Here is an 11,009-nt window from a genome sequence, read left to right as displayed (position 1 = left end):
CTCTCTCTCTCTCTCTCTCTCTCTCTCTCTCTCTCTCTCTCTCTCTCACTTTGTGTGTGTGTGTGTTTGTGTGTGTGTATACCCACACCAGCATACAATGGTGCATCTAGAAATCAGAGGACAACTTATGAGAGTTGGCTCTCCCCTTCCATCATGGGGGCCCTGGAGTGTAGATTCAGGTCCTCAGAGTTGGGGACATGTAGCTTTACCTGCTGACCCCTCTCCCTGCTCCACACATCTGCTTTTTAAGGAGGATGGCGTAGGTTCTTGTTTTGCCTTGAGAGTTTGCCCTGATGTGTACCCTGTTCAATTGTTTGTTCCAGAGAGTGCCAGGGTCTGGATAAAGAATAGATTTCAATCCTGGGCTATCTTTATAGGAAACGTTTACTATGGTGTCAATTTTATTGATTATTATACATGTATGTAAATTGCTCATACATTCTTGATTTAATATTGATAAGACATATATGCCTTGGAATTTACCAATCTCATCTGCATTTTTCAAAGTTTTAGAGCAGCAATTCTTAACCCCATTCACAACCATCTTACAGGGGTTGCCAAGACCGTGGGAAAACACAGATATTTACATTATGATTCATAACAGTAGCAAAATGACAGTTGTGAAGTAACAACAAATATAATTTTATGGTTGGGGGGTCACTACTACATGAGTAACTGTCTCATTAAAGAGTCTCAGCATTAGTGAGATTGAGAAGCACTGTTTTAGACTATGTTTCCAAAGTGCTACCTAATGAGTCTCTGTATTTTGTTAGAATTTGTATTAAGTACTTATTTTATCTCTTTGCTTTGATAACTTGACTAGAGATTTGGCAATCTTGTTTGTTTAAAAAAAAACTAGAAGAAAAAGAAAACTTGTTTGCACTATCCAGTTAGCCCTCCATTCCCCTTAATCTCTTGCTGATATTTGACAATTCTTACTGCCTACTGCATTGAGTCTTGACTTGTTTTCTTTACCTATGACTTTGTGGTGCCTTGTTTTTCATTTGGGGAATCTCTGATTAGTATAAACACTTATAGCTTTGAAACATTCCTCTCACAACCACATTGGCAATATTCCAGAAGTTTTCTTTTCATTCTTTTTATTTAGAAGCTTTCAAATTCCCTCTTTAATTTTCTCAATGACCCATATCCTATTATATTTATTATCTATACCTCAGAATAGTTTCTGTAGAATTTTGTGGGTTTTTTTATTCCTGTTTTGTTATACTATGATTTATTAAAAATAAAGGAAAACATTTTGATGATTTTGATGTATTTTTATGATATATTAAGAAAAATGCTGGATTAATTTTTGATTTTAATTTTTTAAAGATTTATACTTTGTATCTATGAATGTTTGCCTGCATGTATGTGTATGCACAATGTGCATGACCTGACAATGGAGGCCAGAAGAGGGCTTAAATCTTGAACTAAAGTCACTGGTTGTGGGCCACCATGTGGGTGCTAGGAACTGAACCCAGACCCTCTTCAAGGGCTCTTAACCACTGAACCATCTCTCCAGTTTTTTTGGAAGGAAAACCAAACCAAACCAAAACAAAAAACCTAATGAACAATTTTAAAAGTTTAAACAATTTAAAGTGACATTTCAGGAATAATTAAATCAGAAAGCAGTTTCTTGTGAGCTGATCAATAAAATACATACTGATGCTAGATTCTTCGTCCTCGCTAGTACTGGTTTTGTTTTTTCCTTATGGGCTATTCTTAATACTTTCAAGTCTTTCATGTTGCTTAGCCCCAGCCTCTCAACACCTGAAGGTTGTGATGTAGAATTGTCTCTTTTCATGAAGTTTGTTGGCTCTTTCAGAAATTTCTGTTTTCATAACTCTTTGTGAAACTTTATAAAAGTGTAGGCTCTGAGGTAGTTAATTGCTTCATTGTTAAACGTAAAAGCCACCTAGCAGCCTGCCTCACATATGGCCTAGTTTTCCAAGTGTTGTTTTTGGAATCTAGGTTGGGAAAAAAAAATCACCAGACTTTTCTTACCATTTGGAGGCCACCCCCATCAGTGAAGATCATTGTGCATTGGCTCAGACTTTACAGACACCAGACTGCAATGGCTCTATTTCTAAAAAGAATAATCCCTTTAGATTTCAGGAACTATTCTCCAGTATTTATGAAGGAGAGATGGTCATTCTTCCAATGGTCATACAAGGGTCTAGAGTGGCTAAAGAATAGGACTAAGTACATCTTTCTTCTTCATCACTTTCTCATAAGGAGGAGGGGTGCTGGGTGTGCACACTGTGCATCACTGACTGTAGGAAGAGTGCTGGGTAATGTGTGTGTGTTTGTATACACCACAAATACATACACATACACATATACACACACACATGTACACACACACACACACACACACACATACTCACACGATTAAAATTTTCAAGAAAGAAAAGTTTTTTTTCCCCAATACTGGCAATGTAATGGATGGCAATGGCGCCCAAAATCCGAGGACAAAAAGGTGACAGGAAAGTGAGACTGCACTTTCTGTCCTGTGTGAGTCTCACATTGGTGTGCTATAAGAATTCAGGTGACCTCTAGCAGAAATGATTTGGAGATAAGGGTCAAAGGTGACCAAGGCTCAAGTTCATAGATCAGAGCACTACTGAGGAGAGAGTACTCACAAAGACCAATAGGATCTGCTACTGGAAAGGGTTAAACTCTGATACTGTGCAGAGCCTCCCTTTCTGCTTGACTCTCTGTGGATTCTAGGCTACCAGGCATTTGGGCTCCTGCCAGGGAGTCTAAATGAATTGTATTGATTATCTCTCACTCTCCTAGGCTCCTCGGGGTCTTAGAAACCTAAACCCACTGAGTACTTCTTCAGTAAACAGAAACCTTCTTTTTTTCTAACCAGATTTCCTTGCCCCTGTCATTTCTCACTTGAAGAACCATTGAAGGGGACACTTCTCAGCTCTCACAGTGGTGCCTTGGGGCTGAGCTCAGTTTCCTGAACCACGTTGACCAGTTAGGATGAAGTGTGGGGTTTTCACTCTACACTTCTTCAGTTTTGGTCTTCAGTGACTGATGTATAGGACAGTGTTTGATTCTAACACACTATTGCTTACTTTGTTCCCATTATGTTGCTGATTGGACCTGGTTTTTCAGCCAGTCCAACCTACAGATGATTCTCATTAGTGTCTGAGAGTAAAGGCCAATATAATTTTGGATAAAACAATCAATTCCTTTCTTTTTTTTTTGACACACAGCAAGCACTCTGGCTATTTTAAGTCTTATTGAAGGACATCTATGATTCGCATTACCCTGAGTCCAAGAATAATTAGTTGATGTCTTGTGTACTATGACCTGTTTATTTCATGAAAGCCTATGGTACATTATGAATAATTGGCTGGCCTTTTGCCTTTTGAGGAAAGTAACTTTCTAAATATGAACACCTTAACACAGTTCCATGATTATATTAGACACATTATTGATAATTCTGATTACCCTATTAGGTAATGATCTTTTATATCACATAAACTACCACATATAGTTTGAAAAATTTGAGCAACACTTATTATTCAGTTTCCTTTATTGAGTACTTGTTAACAGTAAAAAAGGTATGAAGTCCTATTCCAAAGTCTAAACTCACTTTTAACTTAAACCTTGAGTTTTCTGAATTACCAAGTCTGAAGTAATTCTTTTTATACCTGAAGAATGGTTTTATTAAAATATTTGAGAGAAAACATTTTGTATTGCAAGAAGCATATGACAATCATTTCGAGGATATAAATCAAGTGTAAAAATAACAAAATTTAGCAGGAAACACACATTGCATGAGAAATATGTAACACCACTGTTTGTAATTTGGTGGGTTGGTTTGCTTGTGGTATAACTGAACACCACTTTTGATAGCTTAGCCTCCCATGGAAAAGTACCATGGAATAGTGTACTTTGGGTTTTTTCCAGCCTCTTCTTAAGGAGGAAAGTGTTCACCAAGCAAAAACATAGCTGTATGGATTCAGTCACAATGATGATCTTTGGTGGATTCCTAGTTTAATCAGAACTTTTGTCATTGAGATAAAATCCCTGCATGGTCCTACATTTCCTTCAGTTCCTACCTCACAGGAGACTAACTATCGTTTTCCTATGTTTCTCTTTCAGAGACAAAGACATAATTCTGTGTTCAGACTTGCTTGAAGATTGGCTTCTGTTTGTTGTCATTTCAGATTCTGAAGTCAATGTGGCTCTTACAATTTCTCTTAAAATCAGATTGTTGATTTAGGATTATATAAACTCTGTTGTCTGGCCTTTGGATTTTCACTGAGAACGGCCTTCTCTTGATCGTCTTCTAGACCCTGAGGAAAAGGAAATGTTAGCAGTTAGATGTGAATGAGACAAAAATCTCACTGGTAAGAACAGGGTGGCCTGTGCACAACATAACTGTCCAAAGTGATCAGGGTTCCTTATCATTAGATTTATTTATTAGATCATGTTGTCTGAATGCTATCTTTAGGGCTAGAAAGACTGAATGCCTTAATTAAAGGTGGACTAAAATATAATTTAGATGATTTTGAGTCTCTAGAAATTTGAAGTAGTTTTTTGTGCCCATAAGAAATTCTTGATAAATCTTTTAATTAAAACCATATACAACTGACTACTTAATGTCAACATTCTATATACTGGGTTGGCTTAAGGTCAGATCTTCATATATTGTATTTATGAATCTTCTGAGTTCTTTTTATTATTAGTGTGCAATTATCTCAAGAATTAGAAACTTTACATTCAAAGTTTGTAAGCCCTACAAAGAAAATCTTTGCTCTTTCAGTACATTGATATGTTTATTTACTTAAGAGAAGATATTAGAAAATTGGCATAAATGAAGGAAATTATATTGTAAACATCATATATGCAATAGAGAATTCAGTTGTATAAGTACTTGTTTGAATATAAATTGGCTTCTGTCTCAACTGTAGCCCCAGCATTTCTTTCTGATTTAACTCAGTAGTTCAATACATTTAACCATATATAAAAGTCTATCTGCCATCCTTTTAACTTATGTCAACTAATAAAGGAGAACATATACAGTTTACTTCTTGACACTTCTCAGAGCAAACTTTGCATCAAATCTTACTAAATCTTCTATCTGTCCAAAACCAAAACTCAACAAACTGCATTCAACACCCCTCTCTGTAACTTACATCATAGAAAATATGTCAAACACGCACTGATACAGTTGGTTCACCTACCTTGAACCCTTTTGTTGGCTTGTATCTTCTTTGCAGGTGTGTCTAAAATTAAAAATGTGTAGTTAGAAATGCTTTGGGATTCCAGGTAAAATCAGGAGGCCATTGTCAAGCAAAAAGTATAAAGTATATATAAGCATTGCTTCAATGTGTAGTTGTTTGAGTGGTAAACTTACTGGTCCTTGGATTTTCACTTACTGACAAGCCATCTACTTCACACACATCATAGTGAATGTTCACCGACATACCATGTCATGTTTCATTGTGTCTTTTGGGGTCCCTTAATTTGTGCTGTTTTTGCATGGAGTAAATGGCTTTCCTATTGTTGATGTTTTGGTAAAATGTAATACTACTTTCCAAGAGAGCTACCCACACTTCAGCTACTTTATGCATTATGTGTATCTCCTCAAAATTCCCATAGACTATGAGTAATTTAGAAGTGTGCCTGTGCCCATTCCCCTAATCCTACTGCCTATCCCATAAAATCATTTACAAATTAACTAGCTATATAAATAATGGAACTTTTCACTTTTCTTTAAATTTTCTTTATGCTTAGGGATATTTTTCATGCATATATGTCTGTGCACCACATGTGTGCCTAATGCCTGCAGAGCACAGCAGTGTAGAGCCCATTGTTCTGGAGTTACAGACAGATGTGAGTTGCCATGTGGGAGCTTGGACTCAAACCTAGATCCTTTGGAATAGCAGTCAGTGCTCTTAACCACTGAGCATTAACCATCTCTCCAGCTCCAATGTTTTCCATATTTCTAAGTTACATGTATTCATATGATTTGTCTTTTTATAGTTAGAAAACAATTCTCTAATCCCTTTAATCTAACTCCTGACATGACCATCTAGTAAGCCTAAGATCACGCTGTATCTTCATTTTGAGGATATTTGGGATTAAAGATTGATTGGTTCTTATGTTGGTTTCATTTTCGGATTGCCTTCATTTTATTTTCCTTTAAAACTTTACTTGGTGTATAACATCAATACTCAACAATAAAACCACTTTTCTTCATTGGTATTTTTTTCAATTTTGTACATTTGAAACCTAAGCATAGTGTAAGATGTACAAAAGAAAGCAAATGAAAAAAATACATTTTAAAGAATTTATGAGCTTTGTTCTAGTCTTAACACATTTTCAACGTGTCAATTCTCCATAAGGCATGTAACTATTTGCCATTCATGTTGTCTCTGTAGTTAGACACAGAGCCATAGAAACTCCTTTAAGATTGGCTAATAAGAGGAAAATGTCCTTGAATTAGAAAGTCTAAGTTAAAGCATATCAAATAAACATTTTCTTTATCTACAAGTTTATTTGATAATAAAATAATGGTTTATAAAGTATCATCACAATGAGATAGGTGATGTAACCTTAAATATTGAATAAGGGTATGGTTTTATAGTGTGCTTATTAAATTCTATTTAATTGCAAAATTGATATCATGTTCAAAAAGGATCTTCTAGATTCCCCCTTTCAAATGAGCAACTGCTTTCAGATGTCCTTACATAAATTTGGTAGAGTCTGACAGTGAGGTTTTGCCAATTATTATTATTATGCTATGAAAGCATCCAAGTTAGAAATGTTCAATGAAGCTCAGAAACATCCCAGAACAAAATTCCAATAAAACTCAGAGTCTGAGTTTACTCTCCTGGCTCTCAGATATCTCAGAATGAAAGAGCATTAGGAAGTGACTCTCCGGTAGATGTGGGAGAAGAAACATTTAGAGAGCTAGAAAGAGAAAGCTAATTTACCTAGCTCAGCCCCAGACGCTAGTAACTATATTGCACACACTAGTAAATATAGTGCGTCTTTCAAAGGACTTCCTTTGTTTACTATGTGAGTGAATGTGTGGGTGCATATGTGTGAGTTTATATGCATCACGTGTGTGCAGTACCTGTGGAGACCAGAAAAGGGTGTCAGAAGCCCTGGAACTGGAGTTACAGACAGTCAAGGCTGCTCTGTGGAAAACAAAGCCCCTTATTCTAAGAGAGCAGTTAGTGTTCTTGACCTCAGAGCCATCTCTACAGACCTACACCTTCCTTTTTAAGAAAAGAAAAATTCTTAGAAATAGTTTGCTGAACGTTCTAAAATGACACTTTTGGAATCCATTTCTACTAGATCTATGGACAAATCACATCCATAGAAGTAAAGGAAACTGAGAACAACAGAAATTAAAATAGCCCCATTAATTAAAGAGAAAATACCATTTTTTAAATGTACATATATTTTGGGATGGGGAATCAGTTCTTTAATATTTAAGTGCCATTCCAATGAAGACTTTCTTATTAATTAAAGGGAGAAAACATACTTACCCATAGTTTAAGCCTACAGGGATGAAACAATATAAGTAGGGACAAGCTCTAATTAATTCTCTAAGAAGCACAGCCATTCCACAAAGCTGCTGACTATGGCAAGGGTTAAAAAGAAAAACCAAGGATTCAAATTAAATTCCACAATGTGTTCACTCTTCCTTTAAGGTCTGCTGTTTATACGGCAGGGAGGAACTTAGAGGGTTCATTGCTGCATTGTCAAGAAGCCACTGGTTTCATTACGGCTGAGGATGTGTCATAGGCTCCCTGCAGTCTGAAAGGAAATCTAATGTTTTCCTCATATATGTGGATACTTAACTTAAAAAGAAATACGGTGATGGCTGAATGAAAAATTACTTCACAAATCAAAAAGCATGCTTCCAGAAATATACAAGATTTAAGATGTAAGAGAAGTTATATTTTCTTAGACATAGCTATTCAACTTTTTAAATTAAAACCAAGAGCCATCTGAACTGGATTTTAGATAAACATCAGATTTCAGCTCTCTTTCTTGATTCATAATATACTGTAAAGAATGCATTTGTTGTAGATACCTACTTGCAAGTCTGGCATTTTGTTGTTAGTAAATTGAACTAAAAATGCATTTATTTAGCTGTCAATAATCCAAATGATTTTAAAACATTTCCTATTTTTGAATAACTATCACTGAGAGTTTATGTTTTTTGAATCCTTTTTTTTCTTTTGAAAGTAAGTCAATTTAATGCCACAGACAGAGAACATTTCATACTTCAAAGATTAATTTTATATGCTAAAGATTTTATAATCCCGAGTATAGATTGTCACTCAAACAGTAAGAAGGAACACATACTCACTTGTAAGAATGTAGTTTTTAAATGCAAGTTGCTAAAAGCACTTTTGTATGCTTAACTATTATGCCCCTATACACTCCCAAACATGCCTGCCTTTGTTATGTGAACAGTGAATACCTTTTTATTTTTTGGAAATATGAAAAACCTTTTCAAATTTAAATTTATCTGCCAGATAGCAAAGTCATTTCTCTTTCACATATTCAAAATATCTGCTCCGTTTTCTGAGTCAAGGCAAAAAAAGTATTCACTGCTTCCCAGTTTTATATCATAAAACTTTTTAAAGACTGTTTAAACAGTAATGACTTTCTGGACTGACCACTTACACACACCAGTCAATTTGCCAAAGACAGCAGAAGTGCTGTCTTTTTAATCTAATTAAAGGGACAGCCTACACGTCCAGTCTTTAAAAAGCTGAAGCACTCTTCCAATGCCTGTTAAGGGGGTTAGTTTTCAATGTTTACTAACCTCCCTGAAGCAGTCTTTTAATCTCCTCATCTTCAAATAAGTGACCATCGCCACCTTCAATGAATTTTGTGACCTTGGAGACCTCTGAGAGGACACATGTTCACAGCAGAAATTGGGTCACACAATAAAAAGGAATTTAACACAATGCATACTGCCACCAGCTCAGTAAAGAATTCCAGACACTTCTTAGCTCCTCCTAAGTGTTTAGTGTTGGTGTTTGGTACACTGGTTTCATCAGCTGTTAATCAGTATACAGGCAATAGAAGGCGCCTTCCATTGCTATACCAGCAAACAATCTGTGTGGGTACCACATCTGGCCTCATCCCTATTTTTGGATGACCCCTTATGCTGGTGTGGAATATGAATACCGGAGCAAGGTGGCATAAGACATGCTCTAGGCCTCCAAGCTGATGTCAGATATGGGTCAGGTGGCTCCACGCCACACTCTTCCTTCTCCAGGCATACTGACCTTTTTGCAAGAATTTCTGCAAGGTCTCTTCTGTTTCTCCACCTCCGGTGGAGATCCTGGTATATTTTATCTCAGGACCTAAAGGAAAGAGGGTTTTAGACTGTGTGGGCCACACATCTGTTCTGCGACCATTCAGCTCCTCAGAGTAAGTGTAGCCGTAGGCACTGTACCAGTGATGGGCACTACTGTGCCCCAGCAAAGCTTATTGCAAAATATGAGGCACAGGCTGTATTTGCGCTCTTCTTTAAATTAAATACATAGAATATTGAATTAAGAATTTTAGGTTAATTCATAGATGTAAGTCTACATACAAAGCTCACTAAATTTGTCAGCTGTTTTAGACAGACTCATATACACTTTGCTGTGTAGATGTACAGATTTTAACATTAATAGAACCCCAAAGGAAGTTTCGCTTAATATTCAGTAACTCAGCAAGCTGTAAATGAAAGTCAGAATATCATAAAGCATGTATGTGTATACAGAGTAAAAATACATGTTTCCAGACATGTCTACAAAAAAGTCTTAGAGTAAGACAGGGGTAACATAGTTTGTACACTATCTTCTTTTGCAAAAGCAAAGTGAGAAATGGAGAAGCTTTAATAGTCATCATGACAAAGACTAGGTTTATGTAATGCACACATCTTAGGGTTACTATAATGTGTTTACAGTCTGAGTACAGCTCATATATGGAATTAAAAATTACCTGTAATGATTCGTTCTTCCCGGGTCTGTTTTTCAGTTATTTCAACAGGAACCCCATCTATGATTTTGGTGTACTTTTTAATGACTGGCTCTGAAAGAAGAGAAAGAATGCCACATGTGATTTACCCTCTCACAGTGTCTATAACTCCAGAGCTGGAGATTTTAATCAAGGATGTGTTTCTTATAACACTTTTGTTTAAGAGACAGTTCTAACCATTGTTGGAACAGACTATGAATAAATTCCAGCCATTCTGAGTATCTCTTGTGTCTCAGGTGAGCAGGAGGGTTAACTTGGAAGCTGAGTTGTCAATGGAAAGGGAACCTTCAGTGCTGGTTTGTTAGTACAGTCTCTAAAAGGTCTATTGCAATTTTATTTTACTTAGAGGTGTGTGTGTGTGTGTGTGTGTGTGTGTGTGTGTAGGTGTATGTATGCATATGTGTGTATGCATGTGCATGTGTGTGAGTATATGCATGTTTGTGTGTGTATGTGTATATATGAGTATGTGCATATGTGTTCATATGTGTGTGTATGTATATGTATGTACGTATGTATGTATATGTATGTATGTATGTATATGTGTGTATACATATGTGAATATGTGCATGTGTATGTATGTGTGTGTATGAGTGTGTATTGTGTGTGTGTGTGTTTGTATGTAAGCTATGGTGTACCTGTGGAGGTCAAAAGACAACTTAATCCTTTCACCATTTGGGACCCAGGGATCTAATACAGGGTTGGAAGAAGGTATCTTTTCCTACTGACCCATCTCACTGGCCGTATTACCAGAGTCTTACACAAAAACCATCACCTCCTCTTCTGAGAACAATATGTCTTTGTGTGTTGACATCATTGTGATCATTATACTTCATGACTGCCATTTTTGCATATCCATAAGAAGTAGTCCAGGAGCTTAATCCTTTATTATTGAATACACTTAAAAACAAGCTACACTATATTCTTGATATAGCTAGGAAGAACTCACACTTAGTAAACAAAATCTCTCAACTTGTGTAAAATTAAAA

The 11,009-nt window shown here is 36.2% G+C and overlaps 1 protein-coding gene across 4 annotated transcripts in view; it reads right to left on the bottom strand.

Moving 5' to 3' along the window:
• Nucleotides 1–3,532: 3,532 nt before the first annotated feature.
• Postn (periostin) overlaps nucleotides 3,533–11,009 on the bottom strand; it is a 30,815-nt gene continuing 23,338 nt past the window's right edge. For 2 of the 4 annotated variants that reach the window (XM_028763475.1, XM_028763476.1), the window contains 4 exons: nucleotides 9,988–10,077; nucleotides 9,285–9,362; nucleotides 5,208–5,249; nucleotides 3,536–4,316 (listed from right to left, as the gene is read on the bottom strand). In XM_028763475.1, coding sequence (XP_028619308.1) covers nucleotides 4,279–4,316; nucleotides 5,208–5,249; nucleotides 9,285–9,362; nucleotides 9,988–10,077 — 248 coding nt within the window. In that variant the 3' untranslated portion in view covers nucleotides 3,536–4,278. Of the gene's footprint in view, nucleotides 4,317–5,207; nucleotides 5,250–8,815; nucleotides 8,900–9,284; nucleotides 9,363–9,987; nucleotides 10,078–11,009 lie in introns of all 4 variants that reach the window. The other 2 variants (XM_028763473.1, XM_028763474.1) reach the window with 2 other exon arrangements.

Source organism: Grammomys surdaster, unplaced genomic scaffold (assembly GCF_004785775.1).
Source record: "Grammomys surdaster isolate TR1022 unplaced genomic scaffold, NIH_TR_1.0 139, whole genome shotgun sequence".
In the NCBI taxonomy this organism is placed as follows: domain Eukaryota; kingdom Metazoa; phylum Chordata; class Mammalia; order Rodentia; family Muridae; genus Grammomys; species Grammomys surdaster.
The sequence above is the reverse complement of the archived record's forward strand: the minus strand, read 5'-3'. Positions and strand labels throughout refer to the sequence as shown.